This window comes from Quercus robur, chromosome 5, assembly GCF_932294415.1.
Source record: "Quercus robur chromosome 5, dhQueRobu3.1, whole genome shotgun sequence".
Classification (NCBI taxonomy): Eukaryota; Viridiplantae; Streptophyta; class Magnoliopsida; order Fagales; family Fagaceae; genus Quercus; species Quercus robur.
This window is the reverse complement of record NC_065538.1, coordinates 78,534,099-78,556,307: the sequence shown is the minus strand read 5'-3', so window position 1 is coordinate 78,556,307 and position 22,209 is coordinate 78,534,099. Positions and strand designations below refer to the sequence as shown.

Sequence of the window (22,209 nt, the reverse complement as noted above, 5' to 3'; positions counted from 1 at the left end):
AGCAAAAAGGAAAGGTAAACCAATTTCTAACTTACTTTCAGCTTTATCCACTGGGTTCCTCGCTCTTAAATTGATGCAGATGCTGATAGAGATGATTAGTACAGCAGAAGCAATTAATAGTAGTCACTGCTCAGTACTCACTACTACAATGAATAGTGAATACAGCTCGAGATGAGTCACTTTCATTCCTGCAAATTCCGGAATTCTGCTTTTATTAAAACATTAATTGCAAGTGCTCAATTTCGGGACACGGGAAAAAAAAATTATATATATATTTTGAATGGGGTGTTTGTTTTCATTTATGTTTTATACTATTTGGTTATGCCATACGTACGTCCATGTTCTTTAGCATATTTTGCATCTTTATTATATGTATTTTGTGGTACATTTTTAATAATATTAAGGAAATATCTGTTTTTTGGAAACAACCTAATATTCAATTCTGAGATCAAAAGTGGAGCGAACGTAATGACACCAACAAACCATATATATATATATATATATATAGTTTCTTCGGTCTACGTTGACCATTCACTGTTCACAGTTGAAAATATGTACTTCTGTCAATACCAGGGTTGAAAAGTGGTGAGGTAACGCCTACTAGGCCATCTTTCTTCCTTCAATATCAGATGGACTTGCACCGAATAAACAAATGTGACCGTCGTTGAACTTTCCCAGGAAAGCTAAGTTTTTGCCATTTTCTAACTTACTTTAAGGGTTCCCCGGTCTTAAATAGATGCAGATGCTGATAGATATGAATCGTACAGCAGACGCAATAGTAGCCACTACTAAAATGATTACAGTTCGAGATGAGTTACCTGCAAAATCTGGAATTCTGTTTTTATTAAAACTAGTCGCTGACCCGTGCGATGCACGGGAAAATTATTAGAAAATAATAAAGCATGTATATATTAAAAGACAATTTAAGTTCATGTGTGCTTGCAAGGGATACATACCTAAATAGTTCTTGCGGTAGAAATAAAAGCCACATAGTAGTAATATATAAATCTCTTAAAACCTAAACCTAAACCTAAACATAAGGACTAAATATATAAATAAACTAACCTTACAAAAACTGAACTTTATAAGCTAAAATCTATACCGTGAGTTGTAGATCTTGAATGCTATACCGTGCGTTTAGGGCTTCCTACATCTGGAGAGAGAGAGAGTTTGCAGAAACCAAAGAAAATCTCTCTATAATTTAAGAAACATAATATACTAAAATCAAAGAGATAAAATTTTCAGAAGACAAAATATTATAGATAATTTAAAAGAATTTTTGTTTAATTCTTGAACACCGCAACTCCATAAAATTCATACTAATAATAATATTTTATGATAACGCAGTTAGAATTTTGGTTTAATTCTTGAACACTGAATTGGAAATTGATTATATGAGTATTCAATGGTGAACAAAGTACTATGTATTAATTAATATATAAACAAAACTAACCTTACAAAAGGTTTGAACTTTATAAGCTAAAATCTATACCGTGCATTGTAGATCTTGAATGCTTTAGGGCTTCCTACGTCTGGAGAGAGAGAGTTTGCAGAAACCGTGGTTTTATATTTCTTAACTTGAGAGAGGGGTAAGGTTGCTAGGGTTTTGTAGATCTTGAATGCTTTAGGGCTTCCTACGTCTGGAGAAAGAGAGAGTTTGCAGAAACCGTGATTTTATATTTCTTAACTTGAGAGAGGGGTAAGGTTGCTAGGGTTTTGAGGAGTTATAATTTTTATTTATTTTTTATTTTTTATGTGGAAAATTGTGGTGCCAGCAAAGGCTTCGGTTTTATATATATATATATATATATATATATATATATAGACTATATATGTTTGTTTCTATTTATGTTTTATACTACTATTTTGCATCTTTATTATATGTATTTTGTGGTACATTTTTAATAATGTTAAGGAAATATCTTTTTTTGGAAACAACCTAATATTCAATTCTGAGATCGAAAGTGGTGCGAAGGTAATGACACCAACAAACCATAAATATAATATAGTTTCTTCGGTCTACGTTCACTAGGGAGTTCATTGTTCACAGTGGAAAATATATGGGGCCGTTTGGATTGAGTTTTTTGATAACTCAATTCTCTGTTTCCATAACTCATAACTCAAAAATGGTGGGACCCATAGTAAAAAGGTTGTTTGGCCAAACGATAACTCTGTTTCCATAACTCTGTTTCCATCACTCAATTCTCTGATTTTTGAGTTATGAGTTATGGAAACTGAAAACAACAAAAGGCTGTTTTCAGTTTTCATAACTCATAACTCAATGGCATTTCCGTAAATAAACACACATGAGGGACCCACAGCCGCAACTTTTGACCACCTTTTGAAGTTTTTTTTTTTTTTTTTTTTTTTTTTTTTTTTTTTTTTTTTTCCTGGGTTGGCTGTTCGGTTTTTTTTTTTTTTTTTTTTTTTTTTTAAGCTTCAGTGAGTTGGGTATTAATAAAAAAAAAAAAAAAAAAAAACTACTGTACTGGCTGACAGGTGTGGGACCCATGAATAGTGTGAAAAAATTGAGTGATGAAAATAAAAGTGATGTTGCCAAATGAGTGTGAAAAAATGAGTGATGGGTGATGAGTGATGAGTGATGAGTTATGAGTTATGAGTGATGAGTGATGGAAATTGAGTGATGAGTGATGGAAATTGAGTGACGAAAATTGAGTGATGAAAAAAGGTTACCCAAACAGGCCCATACTTTTGAACGTAAAGATTGTATTTGTCAATATGCGGCGCCTACTAGGCCATTTTTCTTGCTTCAATAACAGATGGACTTCCACCGAATAAACAAATGTGACCGTCGTTCAGCTTTCCGAGAAAAGCAAGTTTGGCCATTTTTCTTTGCGTTAATTTCGGAAAAATCGGAAAAAAATTATTGTTTGAGCCTCTTTTGAAGGAGTTGAAAATAACGCCCACACTTTTACGTCAAGTGTCTTTGTTTTTTAAGAAGGTGAAATTAATATTATCTTATACTTGTTTATTTATATCAATATCCACGATTTATGATTTATATGTAAAAAAAGAATGCCAAAAAAACTGTGTAAGAATCTCCTTGCCCATTTAAGAATGTGTAAATTTAACGGCTAATGAAACATGATGTGTCCAAAGAATTTACTGCGAGACAATCAAAGCATGTGAAATCAAGAGTATGGTGATATTCAAAATAACTCGACAAATCCATGCTAAATATTTAGAGGGGATGTAATCTCAGAATAATAGATAGCCAGGGAAAAGTAAGAACTAATTCGGATATATCCAACTAATAATTTGAATTAAACTTTTCTTTCTTGTATCCTAAATTTCTAATAATTTCATCCTAAATTCATCTTTATTTCAGTAAGCAATTGTTGATTTGCAATATATTTACCAATATACCTCTCACTATTTTCTTTTTACGTACCCTCTTAGCTATTACAATCAAGGATCAAAGGGCTTGGTCACTTGTGTGGTCTAAAAGTATACTATTTCAAAAACTGTGTCCAGAACTTTTTTTTTTTTGTAATTAATATGGCGTTTCAATGATTTTGTTCCTCTTTAGTCTGAAAACAGAATTTACTTTTCAGGCAATACATTATTTTAATGTTCTATGAAAAGAAGTTGTTTTCCACAATAATTAAAAAAAATACACACACACAAACATTTCAATAGTACAACTTTACTCTATTATTTGTTTCTACAATATATATATCTATATATATATATATATATATATATATATATATATATATATTATATTAACAATTCCACCGAAACCACGTACAAATAAATAATTAAACCAACAAGATAAGTCAACTTATAAGTTCTAAGTCATGAAAAATATCAGTGTCATACCTGATGTAGATGTAGGCAAATCTGGTGGTGGGGATGCTGATGGGACTAGTGGAGGTGGTGGAGGAGACGATGGTGGTGGCGCTGTATCATTCCTGCTCTGTACTGATCTTATGCATGTATCTACTTTTTACGTTGACTAATGCGTTGGAAACTTCTATAATTTTCCTTCGTGAGTGAATGGTGGAAGGAAATTTTGAAAAAAAAAAAAAGAAGGATATTTCCTTCGTGGGCCATGTTGAATTCACGGATTTTGTTTTGAAAAACATTTGAGACACCCAAATCAGTATCCAATTTCATAACCCAAAATATTTGAGTTACAAACAATTTTACAATAATTTTTACAAATTTTTTATGTAGTGAATGGTTATTGATAAATTAAAAATCAATGCTAATTAATGATAGACCAAAATGAGAACCAATTAGAATAGGCCACATCAATAAATTGTAAAATATTGTAAAATAATTTATGACGATAATATCACTTCTTTATAAAATGACTAATAAATGTCAATTTGTAATTGATGCATGACAATTTCATTTTCATCAATTATATGTGGTGGTCTCATGGGTAAATGATTTAATCCAAGCAGATGAAACTAGTGAGTTAATAATTATGACTTGTTCATAGTCCATAAGAGGCAATGACTCAGACATGATGAGCAATGGTATGAGACAAATGATTTCTATTTTTTTTTTCCTAATGATGAGCAGTGGTATATATCCAAAAAAAAAAAATCCAATATTAGAACTTGGATGTTTCTGTCCATCCATTGTGTCTACAAGGAGTGCTCTCATGCTCGAGTATATGTGGAAGCAGTAGTGTGTCTTGCAGCCTCTTGCAAGAGTTAAAGTGACCTCCCCCTACATGAGGTCGGTGGGTCAAGGTGTTTACTTGGCTCTACTTCCCCTTCTGGTGAAGTTCAAAAAGGAACGAAACCTTTGGTAGAGGAGCTCAAGAAGCTCTAGAGTAAGCTCTCCTTCACGGAAGAGGAGGATGAAAGTCTAGAGCTTGGAAGCAGTAGTACAAGGGTAGCAAGAGAATTGGGGATGAACTGTGTAGTGATGAAGGTTCTGATCCATAGAAGTTTAAGCTTAGATGCTCTAAGGAAAAATATGAGAATGTTGTGGAAGCCTAAAAAAGGTGTCCAAATCTCTAAGATAGAGGAGGTCCTTTTTCTTGTTGAGTTTGGAAATGGAAGGAATAAGAAGAAAATTTTGGACATATGCCCATGGAGCTACGAAAAACAATTAATGCTCATGCAAGAGTTTGAGGGGGAACTAGCCCTAAAAGAGATAATCCTAAAGTGGTCACCCTTTTGGATCTAGATCTTTAACCTTCCCCTGAAGAGTAGAATTAAAGAAATGGGATGGGAAATTGGCTCTAAGTTAGGGGAGGTTTTGGAGGTGGACGTCCTAGAAACAGGGGTTCAATAGGGGAAATGCCTACGGGTTCAAGTTCGGATAGATGTCACCAAAAGACTTGTTCGGGGGAACAAAATCACCATAGAAGGGGGAGAGAGTAGATGGGTGAACTTCAAGTATGAAAGACTCCTTAACTTCTGTTACAAGTGTGGTTTGCTTAGCCATGCTCTAAAAGACTGCTTATAAGGTCTAGAAAACAACAACCAGGTTGAGGTTGAATGCATGTAGTATGGAGCCTGGTTAAGGGGCGAAATGTCAAGAAGAGGCGGAAAAGAAATTGGACAATCGAAATGTTAAGTAAGGGGGGACTCTAATAGTAGGCATAGGACAATCGAAACTGGACCGGAGAGGACAATAGAGAAGAACCATGTGCCTAGCAAGGTAACAAAGGTAGATTAGGTACATGTGCCTGCACTGCCAAACTTGGAGGATAGCAAACCATCGTGGGAGAGCTATAACTTTTCACATTCACTCTTTATATATATATATATATATACACACACACACACATTGCACTTACAATGTAAATCTATATTATAAACACATAAAAATTGGTAAATGTTGTACACATTTGCAAAATTTGTACAATTTTTTTTGCAAATGTATATAATATTTGCTACTTTTTGTGTGTATACAATGTAAGTTTACATTACAAGTAAAAAGTAAACATATAAAGATCATTTAAAAGAAAAAAAACAAGTTCAAACCAAGTCGGTGAACTTGAAGGGAAAAAAAGGAGGAAAAAGGCAAGTCATTAAACCGAAAATACTGTTCATAACACTATTCATGAGCCTATTTGCTCTTTTTATATATAGAAAAAAAAAAAAGAGCACAAATCGATGACTGAAAAAAAAAAAAAAAAAAAAAAAAAAAAAAAAAAAAGAAAGAAAGCAATGAACAATACATATTGAACAAACCAAAAGTACAGTAGCTTTTACACATTCACCCAACAAGTGTCACAACATTTTTACAAAACATTTATTTTCAATTGTGGTTGGTCACAGTTTCGTATTTTATTATTTTATTTTGACTTATAAGAAATTGACACCTCAATAATTGTAAAAGTATTGTAAAATTTATTGTGTCAGTATAACAATATATATGCAGGTTCTTATAAATATTTAAAAGAAAAAAAAAGTACAAACGGAAGACTGGGAAAAAAAATGTTGTAGCTACTATAGCTACAGTGCCACTTGAACAAACCAAAGTGGCACTGTAGCAACTATTCAAAACTTGGGGGAAAAAAATAGCTCACTACACCAAAAGGGGCACTGTAGAGGCATTGCCTCTTTTTATATAGTTAGTAGAAAAAAAGAGCACAAATCGATGACTAAAAAAAAAGTATGTATTGAACAAACCAAAAGTACGGTATCTTTTAGATATTCACCTGACAAATGTCACAACATTTTCACAAAACATTTATTTTCAATTGTGATTGGTCATAGTTTCATATTTTATTATTTTATTTTGTAAAAATATTGTGAAATTTGTTGTGTCAGTATAACAATATATATAAAAAGGAAAAAAAAAATTGTAGCTACTGTAGCTACAGTGCCGCTTGGTACTGAGCTATTGTTCAAAACTTAAAAATAAATAAATAAATAAAATAAAAACTAATTTCTTGCCTTCATATCTATCTATTAACTATATAAAAAGAGGAAATGCCTCTACAATGCCATTTTGGTTTATTGAGCCACTTCTGTTTTTTTTTTTCTTTTTTTTTGGGAATGGCAAGAAATGAATTTTTAGCTTGAAACTGCTACTATATTGAAAATTTACCAAAAAACTTAGGTGGGTATATAAAGTAATACAAACACCAATAGTTAAAATAGGCCAAATTCCATAACTATACCCTATAAGTTTGGATTAATTGTCATTTTTGTTTATACAATTTAATTTTTGTCATTTTAATACTTAACGTTTAACATTTCTATCAAGATCGTTCTTCCGTCCATTGTCATCAACATAATTGCGGTTTGGTCCAAGACAATAACATAGTATCACATATATGAATAGTTAAACCAAAGTATAAACTTGACATTAGAAACCAACTGAGATGGGGTTCTTTTAATAATTGGATCCAATTAATAAATTTCTTTAAAACATTTGTTAATAGACTTTTTAAAGAAAATTTTGAATTCATTTTTATAGAAAATATTATCGGTCAAGCTATGAACAACATTCTTCTTCAAACTAGTTTGAAGATAAACTCTTCAAAATTTTGATATATCTTTATATTGAGTGTGAATTTTCAAAATCTAACCGTTAAATTGCATAATCTTATTATATCATTTATACCTTTAATATAAAATTTTGTATAAAAAATAAATTTATTAAATGAATAGGAAATAATACTCAATTTGAACAAAATTTAATATACATATTAAGAGCATAAAAAATAATAAAAATCAACTATTAAATTTTTAAAATTTACCAAAACAATATATATATTTTTACAGTAAATTTGAAAAGTCAAGCCACAACACGATGCCGTTTAGACTTGTTGACTTGCGTGGAGCAAGAGAAAATACACCGGGTTATGGGTGTATATTTCTCTTCTCTCCCAGCTAGTGGTGGATGCCACCAACTTGTGAGGGGGAGGAAATATAAACCTGTAGGTGGATATACTTCCTCGTGGAGCATAGTTCTCATCCTAAAAGGCAGATCTGTAGTCTGTACATCCTCACTGCTCATCATACCTACCCCCTAAGCATCTGAATCCCAAAACATATATGCAATAAAAACACCACATAAACTCTTCACATAACTGCGTAGAGGAAGAGTTTGATTCATCGAAATGACTTCCTTCTTCAATCCCTTCTCTCTTCCCATCTTGTTCCTTTCCATTCTTACCTTCCTCAGCCTTACCGCTCATGCTGCTGACCCTGTTCATCTCTACACCGTATGTGAAAACACCACTTTCAGCGCCGATAATAGCATCTACCAATCCAATCTAAACTCCCTCCTTTCTTCTTTCTCCTCCAACGCCAATGTTGATTTCTACGCCACCACTAAGGGCGGAAACACCTCCGACCCTGTCTTTGGCCTCTCCAACTGCCGCGGTGATGTCACCCGTCAACTCTGCCGAGAATGCGTGGAAGCAGCAGTGAAAGAGCTAACCAGCAAGTGTTCAAGAGAAAAAGTCGCCGTGACATGGTACGATGAGTCCTTTTTGCGCTACTCTAACCGGTCTTTCTTAACCACCGTCGACGAAAGACCAATGTTCGGTTTGTTAAACACCCAGAATGTGACAGATCAGGACAAGTTTAATCAGTTAGTGAACACGTCGATGATTGCGTTGCTGACTGACTTGGCAAGGGAAATCTCGGACGTTTCAACCGGTGCTAAGAAGTTTGGGACCAGGCAAGTGAATATATCTGCGTTTCAAACACTGTACAACCTTTTACAGTGCACACCGGACCTGTCCGGCGCCGATTGCTATAGTTGTCTTCTGGACGCTATAAATCTTGTTCCTTGGTGTTGTGGTGGAAAGCAAGGGGGCAGAATTGTTTTTCCCAGTTGCAATATTAGGTACGAATTGTACCCATTCTACCGGATGGCAACAACGACGCCCCAGCCTTCCCCTGGGCTTCAACCTCTACTTCCAGGGCTTCAACCTCCACCTCCGGATTCCGTCGGTAGACCAAAAGGTAAACTGCACGAGCACCCTGTTTTAGTTTACTGCTTTTCATTCTTGATTAGACTTAGTCTCAGTGGCGGCGCCACTTATGGCCAAAGTGGTCCCAGGATCACCTGCCTGGAAAAAAAAAATTATATATAATAATTTAATATTTTATATTTATTTACCTTTAAATAATTTTTTGGTACCCCCTTAGATTTTTTTTTTTATTTCAAAAAAATTAAATTTTTGTCCATAATTTGAGCAATTTAACAATATATTAGGGTCTTTCAAGTAAAAAGGAAAAACTAAAAAAAAAAAAAAATATTGAACTAAAATTTGGAAAAAAAAAATTATAATAAAACTATTATAAATTGGGTAGTGCCTTGATTCCTTCGACTAAGCACATTGCCTAATACAACACAATTTTCAACCTTTTATTATTTTTTATTATAGTGTTATTTTTCCTCACGACATATATTACTTACTTCTCATTTTTAATTATTTTTTCTTATTTATTCTTAACCATATATGTCTTCTGTCTCTTAGATTTTTACACTTCATAACTTTAAATTTTATCACATTTTCATCTACACTTTTACATCTATGTTTTGTCTTCCTCCTTATTCGTAACTTTTATGTCTTCTATCAGTACCAGTGTGGCAGTGCTTCTTTTCAAGTTTTGAGTCTCAAATTTCTCAATACATTTTTTTTTTAGCTGTACAGGTACCTTTGTTTATTTAATTTCTTTTCTTTTTTTGCCTTTTGAGGTATTTTGGTTAATAGAATGCAAATTTGTTTTGGTTTTAAGAACCTTTTTTTTTTTTTAAGCACAAACTTCATGCCGGCCGAATCTTGAATTTCGGCTGGTATTTATCGAAACACCCGAAATAGACCGGAATGACCCAAAATTTTTTCCAAAGTGGAATAGGGTGGGTTGCTGTTCCGATTTGTTTGCCAGCACGGTATTTTCCGGCTGTTACGGCCGGAACGGAATGAAATTAATAACATTGAATCAAACCTAATTATCTAAAGGCTAAAAAAAAATAAGATTGTGTAATTTATGTTTTTTAAAGAACACCCTGAATAAAATTCTTGGAGCCGCCACTGCTTAGTCTGGATTCGATTACTTTTTGAGTAGTATGTGAAATTGTGTATATCAGTTTATGTGCAACATGTTTAATCCATTATTTTTTTTTTTTTTTTGGGTTTTTGCGCAGCATGTTTAATCAGTTCAATCCATTAGTTAATGATTAATTATTGTTACACATTTGCATGTTCCTCACATTATGATTTGGTACACGACACAATTTTACAATTTTAGGGTTGTTTGGTGAGTAAGTTAAAATAATAGTTTTTAATGTTTAAACATTGAAAATTGTGAGTCTGAATTTTTTTTTTTTTTTTTTGAGAAAAAGGTAAGGAAATTTTATTGAATCAAATCCGATTGGAATACATTATCCAAATCACTAGGTAGAGATTCTACCCATACATCCGTGTCTGCAGATATAACTGCTCTCCTAGCTAAAGCATGCGCCAACCTATTCCCTTCCCTCCTAACGTGATTGAACTTGCAAGAACGGAGCGACGCCCCTAGACTCTTGCACTCATCAATCACATGACCAAATAAAGTGCTACAGCTCCTCACCATGTTCAGAGCAGCAAGAACCCTTGAACAATCCCCTTCTATCTCCACATCAAACAAACTCAGCTCTTTGGCAAATAACAGGGCTCGACGAGCAGCCATAGCCTTTGCCAGCTCCACCGATTGAACCAAAGGAATTTTTTGACTCAAAGCTGCGATCACTTGGCCTTGGAAATCATGGAACACCACTCCAACACCCGCGCAACCAGACGTGTCAAAGAAGGCCGCATCAAAGTTTCCTTTGTATACCGATTCCATCGGCGGAGACCAAGACACCAGAGCACTCCGAGAAGAACCCTGTGAAGGCTGAGAATTCGCGTTGAGAAAATCCACAACATAAGCCTTAGCTCGACTGCCTAACTCGTGAAGAGTCCATGATGGCTGCTTCTCCCTGAGCCTATTACGCCGCTGCCATAAACTCCAAGCTGTGGTGCAAAACAGAGCAACCCGAAACTGAGAACTTTTCAGCATCACTGCCTCAAGCAAGTCCCGAAACGATCGATACCGTTTTTGAAACAAGGGAGCAAAACCTGGATCAGACTTCCAAACAAACTGAGCATGGTCACACAGCCATAAACTATGCAGCAACGTCTCCTGATGATCCTCACAAAGATCACAGGTTTCATCAATGGGAATATGTCTAGCACGCAAATTCTGTTTAGTCGGAAGCGCATCTTTTGCCGCACGCCAAATGAAATGTTTTATCTTATTAGGGGCTCGAATCTTCCATATTTTTTTCCAAAAGTGCTGCTGCTCAATACTTGAGGAAGAACTTGGTAGAGAGCTAAAATTTTCCGAAGCCAGGAATCTATAAGCACTACGAACACTGAAGGAACCATCAGAAGTCAGGGGCCAAACCAGGAGGTCTTCGACACTACCAACACTGACTTGAATCCGACTTACCATCTCTGCCTCCCACGGATAGAAATTCTCCTCAAGCTTTCCCGGATCCCATATTCGAGTATCCGGATAGAACAACTCACTAACCTGAGTCACAGAAGACTCTCCTCTTGGAGAAATAATTTTGTTGTAGGTCGGGTTTGGGAGCCATCTATGCTTCCACACATCTATCCCATGACCACTGCCCACACGCCAGATAGCACACTTCTCAATGACCTCCCGAGCTTGTAAGATACTTCGCCAAGCATATGAACACTTTTGAGGAACTGAAGCGTCCATAATACTCCCATGAGGAAAGTATTTCGCACTAAACACCTTGTAGAGCAAAGTGTCTTTTTGATGGATCAACCGCCATACTTGTTTAGCCAAAAGAGCATTGTTAAAATTTTGGATATCTCTGAAGCCCATCCCACCAATCGACTTAGAAGAGCACAAGGAACTCCACTTCACCCAATGAATCTTTTTTGAATCACCTTGCCCCCACCAAAATTTGCGAATCATTGTTTCAATATCCTTACAAAGACTGATCGGCAATTTAAAAACACTCATCGAGTACGTAGGAATGGATTGAATTACAGCCTTGATCATAACCTCCTTTCCTGCTTGAGACAAAAGCTTTTCCTTCCAACCTTGCATCCTCGCCCATATTCATTCTTTCACCTTAGTAAAACAAGCCTTCTTTTCCCTACCAATAAAGGATGGAAGCCCCAAATATTTTTCATAGTGTTGAATGGCAGGGACATTGAGTGCCACTTTGATTGCATCTTGCGTTTGTGTATCTGTATTTCCGCTGAAAAATAGCGTAGTTTTCTCCATGTTAATCATCTGGCCTGAAGCCACTTCGTAGATATCCAACAGTGACTGGATCTTAAGGCACTCCTCCAATGTCGATCTGCAAAAGATAAGACAATCATCTACAAAGAAAAGGTGCGTAAGTTTTGGTCCATTCCTACATAAGGAAAAACCCTCAATCTCTCCGTCCAAGGCTGCTCTCCTGAAAATAGCATTTAAACCCTCCGCACAAAACAAAAATAAGAAAGGAGAGAGGGGATCGCCTTGTCTTAAGCCTCTAGAAGGAGTAATTAAACCCTTCGGCTCTCCATTAACAAGGATTGAATAAGTCACAGTACGAATACACTCCATAATTAAAGCCACCCAAGAATCCTGAAACCCCATCTTCAAAAGAATCTTCTCAAGGAAAACTCAATCCACTCGATCATAGGCCTTACTCATATCAAGCTTTAGGGCCATAAAACCTTTCCTCCCTGTGCAATTAGTCTTCATATGGTGTAAAGACTCAAAAGCTATCAAGATATTATCAGTAATCAATCTATCAGCAGTAAAGGCACTCTGTGTTTCTGAAATAATGGAATTAAGCAAAGGTTTAAGGCGATTGGCTATCACCTTACTAATAATCTTATAAATCACATTACATAAACTGATAGGCCTAAAATCTGAGATCTTTTCTAGATTATTAACTTTTAGAATCAAAGTAATGAAAGTATGGTTAATAGATTTCAAGATAGAACCTGAATTTAAGCTGGACAAGACCGCTTGATGAACATCCAATCCTACGTCTGACCAATAGGTTTGATAAAATAATGGAGGCATACCATCTGGCCCTGGAGCCTTTAAAGGTGCCATCTCCTTAATAGCAGCATCTACCTCATCAGAAGTGTAAGGACGTGTTAACTCTACCCTCATCTCTTCAGTAACAATTGTATCAACCCCGTCAAGGATACGATCAAAATCATGAGGATGTGAGGTTGAAAATAATTGAGAGTAGTACTCAATAAGCAAACCCAAAACTTGGTTCTCCTCTTCATGCCAGACACCTTCATCGTCCTTTAAACCCTTAATGAAGTTTTTCCTCTTCCTTTGAGTGGCTGTCCCATGAAAAAAATTCGTATTTTTATCCCCACTTTGCAGCCACTGAATACGAGAGCGTTGTTGCCACATCTTCTCCTCTTTTTCATACAAAACTGAAAGTTCGAATTTAATACGAGCTGCTTCCTCATAGCTCCCAGATCTGACCGACTCCATCTCTGCCTTCCATAATTGTTCTTTAAGCTTCTTTATATTATTCTTTACACTTCCAAAATGATCCCGGTCCCACTCCTTCAACCTCTTTTTACACTTCTTCAATTTCTTCGTGGCAACATACATAGGAGTACCCACGACATTACAATCCCAAGCTTTTGTGACAATTTCCTTGCACCCCGGATCTGTCAACCACATTGCCTATCAAGGGTGTTTAAGCTACAATTTTCAATTTATTATGTTTAAACACTGTATTTGAAGGGAAAAACCTACTAGAAAAAACTACACATTTATGATACTCCGAAATTTCTAATAATTTTCCGAATTTGAAACAGCTCAGAGCAGATTTGCATTTTGAGTAACAATGTTGGATAGCATTGTTATAAATATATTAAAATTCGTTGGACCCACTGATGCGAACGGCACACAGACAACTTTTTTTTTTTTTTTTTTCTCTCTCTCTACTAATGTTTGACTTTTCTTTCTTTTTTTTGTTTTCTTATCTCTTTTGCCCGGACCACTTTGTGGTCTTTTTTTTTTTTGGTGGTGTTTGTCGTTTGCTGGTCTTCTTCTTTCAAATAAAACAAAAACCCTTTTGAATTTAACCCCACCAACAAAACAAAATCCATAGAAATAGTCAAACCCAAAAAAACAAAACCAATTTGAATTTAACCCCCACCCACAAAACACAACCCAAATCAAAAAAAAAAAAAAAAAAAAAAAAACAACAACAACAACAACAAAAACAAAAGAAAGAGAAGCAAAGATACAGGGACCTGGGGTTGAGAGGGTGGAAGAGCATTGAGAGAGACGAAAAGAAGGAAAATCTTTCGGTTATTTGCCAAGAGAAGATAAAGAGAGAGTGAACAGGAAAATAGTACTAAATGTATTGTTATTTGAAATATTATATTAAACACATTTTTTACATTACGAGTACTTCAAACACGTATTTTACAACACTTTTTAAATCATAATTTTTACATTATTTTGAACAACAATATTTGAACATTGTTATCAAACAAACCCTTAACTAACTATTGTGGTATTGTTTGCTTTGTATATGCTGTGTGTCACTTTCACCTTTCTTCGTTGATATTAATTATTTTTATTTTATTAAATGTGTTTTTTTATGGGATATTAAGTGATGTTATGTTTTGGGCTTTCATTGATTTTTCCTATTCTCTTTTATTTTTTGCTATTGATATGGGTGTGCATTTAATAATTCAATCCATTAACTCAACAAAAACCAATGCATTATTAAAATTTTTAAAATAGTTTTTTGCCTTGTGAAAAAGGGGAGAAAAATTGTGATACTAAGTTGACCCGTCCCTAAAAATACAGGTGTGGATCATAGATTTTGTAATCAGTTTATGATGATCTGTTTCTAACCCGAACATAATTGCTTTGATCCTGTTAGAAATACTAAATGCAATAGTATTGTATTTCATAGTAAAAAAATATACATGAGTTCCTTTATATAGGAGGCATATGTGTGCAGTATAAGTAAGAGTGTAGTATAAGAATGCGTGCTATACAAGTAATCTAGTTGGGCCTAAAGCCCACAACAGTATATACGTTAACAGCCCCCTTCAAACTCAAGGTGGATGTGAGACCAGCGTGAGGTTGTCAACCATATCACGAAGGCGTTTCTTAGGATGTGACTGTGACTTGGTGAATATATCTACAAGTTGATTTTTGGAGGAGATTGAGAAAAGCTTGAGAGCACCATGGATAAGATAATAATAGATAAAATGACAATCAATCTCGATGTGTTTAGTTCATTTATGGAAGACATCATTGTGAGCAATATGAATGGCATTCTGGTTGTCACAATAAAGAGGAGTAGTAGAGAATGTGGACACGCTTAAGTCCTTAAGAAGCCATCGTAGTCAAAGGAGCTCAGATGTGGTATCTACAAGGGCACGATATTCTGCTTCAATATCGGAGCGGGCTACAAAGGTTTGTTTCTTAATTCACCAAGAAATCAAAGAAGAACCAAGGAGAAAGCAATAACCAATGGTGGACTTGCAATCAATGGGATCTCCTGCCCAATCAGCATAAGAGAATGCACGGAGTACAAGAGGAGATTGAGCTGAGTAGAAAAGACCATGAAAGAGACCTTTACTCTAGTTGCTCATATCTCATCTGTTTGTGCCCTCTTAGTCGTTGCCTCTGCTAGTAAATGGGATCTTTTTCAAATAGATGTTAAAAATGCCTTCCTTAATGAGGATTTGAGTGAAGAAGTTTATATGCAACCTCCTCCCGGTCTCTCTATTGAATCAACCAAGGTTTGTCGCCTTCGACGTGCACTTTATGGCCATAAATAAGATCCACGAGCTTGGTTTGCCAAGTTTAGCTCCACCATCTTTCGTTTGAGTTACACTACCAGTCCTTATGATTATGCCTTATTTCTTTGCCGCACTGATAAAGGCACTATTTTGCTTCTCCTATATGTGGATGATATGATCATAACTAGTGATGACCTCAGTGACATTCAAGAGCTCAAGGAGTTTCTCAGTTAGCAGTTTGATATGAAAGATCTTGGATATCTCAGTTATTTCTTGGGTCTTAAAATCACTCATTTCACAGATGGTCTTTATATTACTCAAGCCAAGTATGCTTCTGATATTTTGTCTAGAGCTGGACTCATTGACAGTAAGACTATTGACACTCTAATTGAACTTAATACGTATCTGACACTCTCAGGGGGGGGGGGGGGAGGGGGGGGGGGAAACCATTGTCTAATCCCTCTCTTTACAGACGATTGGTTGGCAGCCTAGTTTATCTCATAGTTACTTGTCTAGACATTTCCTATGCTGTTCATTAGGTGAGCCAGTATCTATTTGTTCTGATACCATGTTAGAAATACTGAATGCAGTAGTATCGTATTTCATAGTGAAAGAATATACATGAGTGCCTTTATATAAGAGGCATATGTGTGCAGTACAAGTAAGAGTGTAATATAAGAATGTGTGTTATTCAAGTAATCTAGTTAGGCCTAAAACTCATAACACTATATACGTTAACAGATCCTACTTATGGTACTTCAATTTTCATGGCTTACTTTATAAATCTTTCTTTGAGTTTAATTTTTTAATGAACAAGAGATATTGTAGGACCGTGAGCTGTGTCATTTTATCTCAAAACTAATTAGTGATAAGAAAGATGCATTCAAATCTTTTATAGTATTTGACATTACATATTGCGGGCTTATTTTTAGAGTGGTTGTAGAGAGTCGAATTGTAGTCCCCCAACGTATATAATTTTATCAAAACTCACTGTACATAACGCAGACCACAAAAGACATATGTACAATCCAAAACTCAAAATTAAAAAAGGAAAATACTTATTCCACACAAATTGTTTTACACGGTTTTAAATATAGCTCAAAAAACAATTGAAACCATGACTTGAAATCACGACTTCCAACTTGGAAATCATTTGAGTTATTTTTTGGGTTGTGTGTATTAACGATTTCCAAATGAAATTGTGATTTTGGATTATTGTATTCACCTTTCTAAAGAGTTAAATTTGCTTGCTATAGTGATAGCAATTGGGATAGAGATATGGAAGATAAAAAGATTACTATTGGTTTTGTATTCTACAAGGGTGATATTGTTTTTACATGGACTATTAAGAAGCAACCAATTATGACACTTTGCACTTGGGAAGCTAAATACATTTATGCTACTTCTAGTGTTTGTCATGTGATTTGCATTAGAAGTTTATTAAAGGAGTTGCATATACCGCAAGCAAAATCTACAAAGATATTTGTGGACAACAAGTCAACACTACTTCATGCATAAAATCCATTCTTTCATGATTGAATCACTCACAATGATTCAAGACAACATAATACAAGAAAGGAACTTCAACTTGAGATCATGAAGTAATATGATCAGGTTGTAGATATAATGATGTAGTACAAAATATTCAAATTAATTTCTGTAATTTTTATGTTTGGTATTTTTATGTAACTTTTGTTATTTTAGGTTTAAGTTATTTATTTCCTTATTTTAGGTGTTTTTAATGTTGTTTAGTCAAATTAGGGTTTTATATGCTTTCTTAGCTGCCTTAGGGTTTCTAGCCACCCAAGGTTTTTTTTTTTTTTTTTACTATTTAAACGCATTGTAGCCTCCAAAGGCAATTTAGTTTTCAGACTATTATCAATAAACATAAACTTTTTGTCAATTTTCTTCTCTAGTGGATTCCAATTTTATCACCTTATGGATTCAAGGAACCCCTTGTGGATTCGAGGTTTACTACCCAGAAACTAATAGTTTAGTTTATGTCCTTCAAAGAGAGCATCATGTGTACTTTTTTTAGGCTTCCATGACATCATATAATCACCAAACCAATCAAGTTTGATATATTTTACAAGCTACAAGCCTTACTAATTTGACTAGAAAAACAAGTTTAATGGGGGACATTAGATGTTAAACTTGTTTAATTTTTTTTTTTTTCATTTTTTATTATGATTTTTTTGTATATTAATTAATATTTGAATGAATGCATATGAAAGACTTTCTTGAAGTTATGTGGAAAATTATGAATGTGGGGAGTTTATGAAGTAAATACATCTTGGAGATTTTTGATGTTATGCAATAAATAATGAAGGTTAAGAGAGTGCATGGAGGCTATATAAAGCCATTCCTTCATCAATTTGTATGCAACAATGAAAGAATTTAAATAAAAGACATCAAGTGTTATCTACCTCTTTCCTCTTCGTTCTCTTTCACTTTGTGTGCTTTGTGAGTGCGGGTCTCTTTAGTTGAGTAGTGTGTGAGGCTCACTAACTTCGACAAATATTACAATTAGAAGTGAGTGGCTGGGGTGAGGTGGGATGGGGTGGGGTGGGTGAGTAAGAACCAGAGTTCAAGTCTCTAGGAGGGAACTTTATACGCATATACATATAAATTATGCTAAAATAGAATTTTCTATCTTGTATAAAAAAGAAAAAGAAAAAGTGAGTAACTAATCTAAGACTCAAGTATACCAGCCAAGCCAATATGTTCCAATGGTACTTTCAACCTCATCTATACTGATCAGACGTAATTATTTTATTAGGCAGCACTTCTTGTAACTGACTATTACGGTATTACCTGTTGTCAATATAACATGATACTGTTTTTGCAGGAAAAGGAAAAATCTCACCAGTAATTATTATCGCCATTGTTGCTACAATTGCTGCCTCTGTGGTGCTAGTCATTCTGGCCTACTGTTTCCTCCGGAGGAGAGCGAGAAAGAAGTCTGATGCTATAAATGAAGAGAGTCCCAAGCAATCTGATGGTTTGCTTAATTATCATGGTATGCTCATGCAAGTGCTTTTGTGTTCATAAGATCATAACACAATCTCCTCATTTTCAACATTATACGTGAAGGAATCCTTTCATTATGTTTGTTATAATTTGTCTGAAAATGATAAAGAATATATTGATTATCTAAAAACTCTCACCTCATCATATCTGCAAACATTGATCCCTGTAATGTTATCTCTCTTATGTTTGTTTATTTTTGGATGTTTAGCTGCAAGTGAAATATCAGCTGATTTAGCTGTAGAATCCTTGCAATTTGATTTTGTGACAATTGAAGCCGCCACAGACAAATTCTCAGATGACAACAAGATTGGCGAAGGTGGATTTGGAAAAGTTTACAAGGTATAGGTAATCGAAACTCATTTCTTGCATTTTTTTTTTTTTTTTTAAACTCAAAATAAGCATACATAGAAAATTTACTGCATATAAATATACATTTTTTTTATAGAAAAATTTAAAGTCTTTTGAAGTGGTGATTTTACAAATTATACGAAGTAAACTATTCTAGAGCCAGTCTAAGCGTTGGACACATCCTCAATATTAATCTCACCATTTCCTTACTGAAAATATACTTTAAACACCTAAGTAATTAACAATGCAAGAATAATGAATTTAAACAATTAATCATGCACACAATATTGACAAATAATAAAAATACTGAAGTGAAACCTTTCAAATGAAAAAGCACTACTAGGAAAAAATCAATCCTGTCAAAAATCACTATTAGAGGAACTACTACATAGCTAGCAACTTACAAAATCTTTGCCTTGTCTAGACCTATGCAACCTTTGCAAACTCCTAGTTTGCCTTCCTACCATGATAGTCCCACACCGACTAACAACATGGTCCTAAATTTGTCTGTTTGGAGGTTATTTCATTCAGGGTATGCTACTTGACGGGAAGGAAGTAGCAGTTAAAAGGTTCTCATCAAAGTCATTGCAAGGCTTAGAGGAATTCAAAAATGAGATCATACTTATTGCTAAACTTCAGCACAGAAATCTTGTGAGGCTATTGGGATTTGGCATAGAGGGAGAGGAAAAGCTGCTTGTATACGAGTTCATGCCCAACAAAAGCCTTGATATTTTTATTTTTGGTTTGTTTCTTCCTACATTCTGTTTCATAAGCTTGATATTATTTTGGATTGCTTGTAAATTTATACAATTCACACTTATACATGATGTCATTACTTAACATTAATATTAAATTTTAGATTCAAAAAGGAGCCCATTACTTGATTGGAAGACTTGCTATAACATTATTAGCGGGATTGCTAGAGGACTTCTATATCTTCATGAGGACTCCCGCCTTAAAATCATTCATAGGGACTTGAAGCCTAGCAATGTGTTGTTGGACCATGACATGGTTGCCAAAATATCAGATTTTGGAATGGCGAGGATCTTTTATGAAAAACAAAATATAGCAAACACCAAAAGAATTGTCGGAACATAGTAAGCCACTTCTTCCAATATCTTTCTCTTCTTTTTTTGTTTTAATACTAATAATAATAATAATAGTAATGTTTGTATACAAATAGTGGGTATATGGCTCCAGAATATGCAATGGAAGGAGTGTTCTCTGTGAAGTCAGATGTCTTCAGCTTTGGTGTAATCTTACTTGAGATTATTAGTGGGAAAAAGAATAGTGGCTTTTACCTTACAGAACATGCCCAAACACTCCTTACATATGTATGTTAACTTTTTTCTCCTTGAATTAGAATTAGACATTGCAATATGGACTGCATATGTGAAATATAACTCCATTCGAAATCTAAATTGATAGGCATGGAGACTATGGTGTGAAGATAAAGTGTTGGAGTTTGTGGACAACTTCTTGATGGAATCATGTTCGACATTAGAAATTGTAAGGTGCATACATATCGGACTTTTGTGCGTGCAGGAAGATCCACAAGATAGACCCAACATGTCGACTGTGGTAGCATTGCTAGGAAGTGAATCAATAGCCCTTCCTAAACCAAGACACCCTGCATTTTCTGTGGCTAAATTCATTCAGATGGATGAATTCTCTGTAAATGAGCTTAGTTTTTCTAGTATTGTACCACAATGAACGCGTACAACTGTATAAGATTGGCATTAGGTCTTGCATAATGGTGAACTTAATATTGCAGACTAAAATTTCTATAAATTAGGAATAGGATACGTGTTGGGAAGGAAGGTTCAGTTAATTGAGCAAATAAAGGTGATTTTTTGGGGTGATTTTCTGAGAAGGGAGTTATGAACTAAGGGACCTTTGGACAAAATAAACATGAGACTTGGACATATCTCATTGATGGGCCTGCAGGATGTTTGGACAGTCCGGAATTTGGATTTAACAAAAAATACTCAGTACCGTTTCCCTCAATAAAGAAATAGATCTCACAGGAATATGCTACTAGCCCTATTGGCACCTACCATTCTCTTCAGTTTTTGTGTTGTACTATTCCTTCCTACCAAATTTCAAAAATAAAAAATAAAAAAAATCATGATTTGTGATTGCTATTTTCTTCAGTCAAGTCCTATATGGGAATCACACGTTGGATTCTTGAATTATTTACGATAAGAGGATAATCAAGAATATAAACCAATTGTTTAAGTGAATTGAAAAATATTTAATTATTTTCACTAATTTAAGCATTCAATTATCTTTTATAATTTGATTACATGCAAGTAATTAAATTTGGTAAATTTGATTTTATCTTTTGCCTTGCTCTTATTCAATTGTTGCCAAAACAACTCATTTTAAATAAAAATGTCATATTTCAAAATCAATTGTTTCTTATATAAATCAAATAAAAATAATAAAAAAATTCATTTTTCATAACTAATTAGTGCACCAACTACAAATAATTAGTACATAAAAACAAATGTTTTTACACTATTAATATTGAGTATAATTACATAGAACAAATTTAGACTACTGCGATGTTGGTTCCACACACACTTATATTATGTCACTAAAAGGATTTAAGAAATATAAATTGTTCAGATTAATATAATAATAAAATGAACATATCACTTTAGTGAATTCAAAATTTTTTTTTAATTATTTCAGCTAATTTAAGCTTGCAATTATTTTTAATCATTTTTATTGGAGTTTTACCTCTTTTTTTTTTATTATTTTTTTTTTTACCTTTCAATGATTTTGTTTCGATGAGGAAGAATTTCATATTGTTATTTTTATATAAATTTTATGAAAATAACTATATAAATTCATTTTTTTATAAATATTTTGTGCACCATCTATCTATAATTAATATATAAAAATCAATATATTTAACCTATTAATTAATATACTGACATAAATAAATAAATAAATTATGAGGTGGAAGAAAAAATAAAAAATAAAATCTTATTCCTTCTTGAAGAATACCCCTTCTGGACTGAACCTTAAGACTAATGGTTTGTTTAAATAAAGGGAGGAAGGAAGGG

The 22,209-nt window shown here is 34.2% G+C and overlaps 1 protein-coding gene across 1 annotated transcript; it reads left to right on the top strand.

Annotated features, from left to right (window-relative positions):
• The first annotated feature begins 7,844 nt into the window (after window positions 1-7,844).
• On the top strand, window positions 7,845-20,995 carry LOC126727243 (cysteine-rich receptor-like protein kinase 10). The gene is made up of 7 exons (XM_050432812.1): window positions 7,845-8,915; window positions 18,606-18,776; window positions 18,996-19,126; window positions 19,667-19,877; window positions 19,995-20,232; window positions 20,319-20,469; window positions 20,564-20,995. The coding sequence occupies exons 1-7, from the start codon at window positions 8,063-8,065 to the stop codon at window positions 20,846-20,848; spliced, it is 2,040 nt and encodes a 679-aa protein (XP_050288769.1). The 5' UTR covers window positions 7,845-8,062; the 3' UTR covers window positions 20,849-20,995.
• Window positions 20,996-22,209: the final 1,214 nt, after the last annotated feature.

Bases quoted from the DNA above. Each gene is read 5' to 3' on its own strand.
- LOC126727243 (XM_050432812.1), top strand. From the start codon at position 8,063: ATGACTTCCTTCTTCAATCCCTTCTCTCTTCCCATCTTGTTCCTTTCC. The intron at 8,916-18,605 runs GTAAACTGCACG...CTGTTTTTGCAG, and splicing joins TTCCGTCGGTAGACCAAAAG to GAAAAGGAAAAATCTCACCA. The intron at 19,127-19,666 runs GTATAGGTAATC...TATTTCATTCAG, and splicing joins GATTTGGAAAAGTTTACAAG to GGTATGCTACTTGACGGGAA.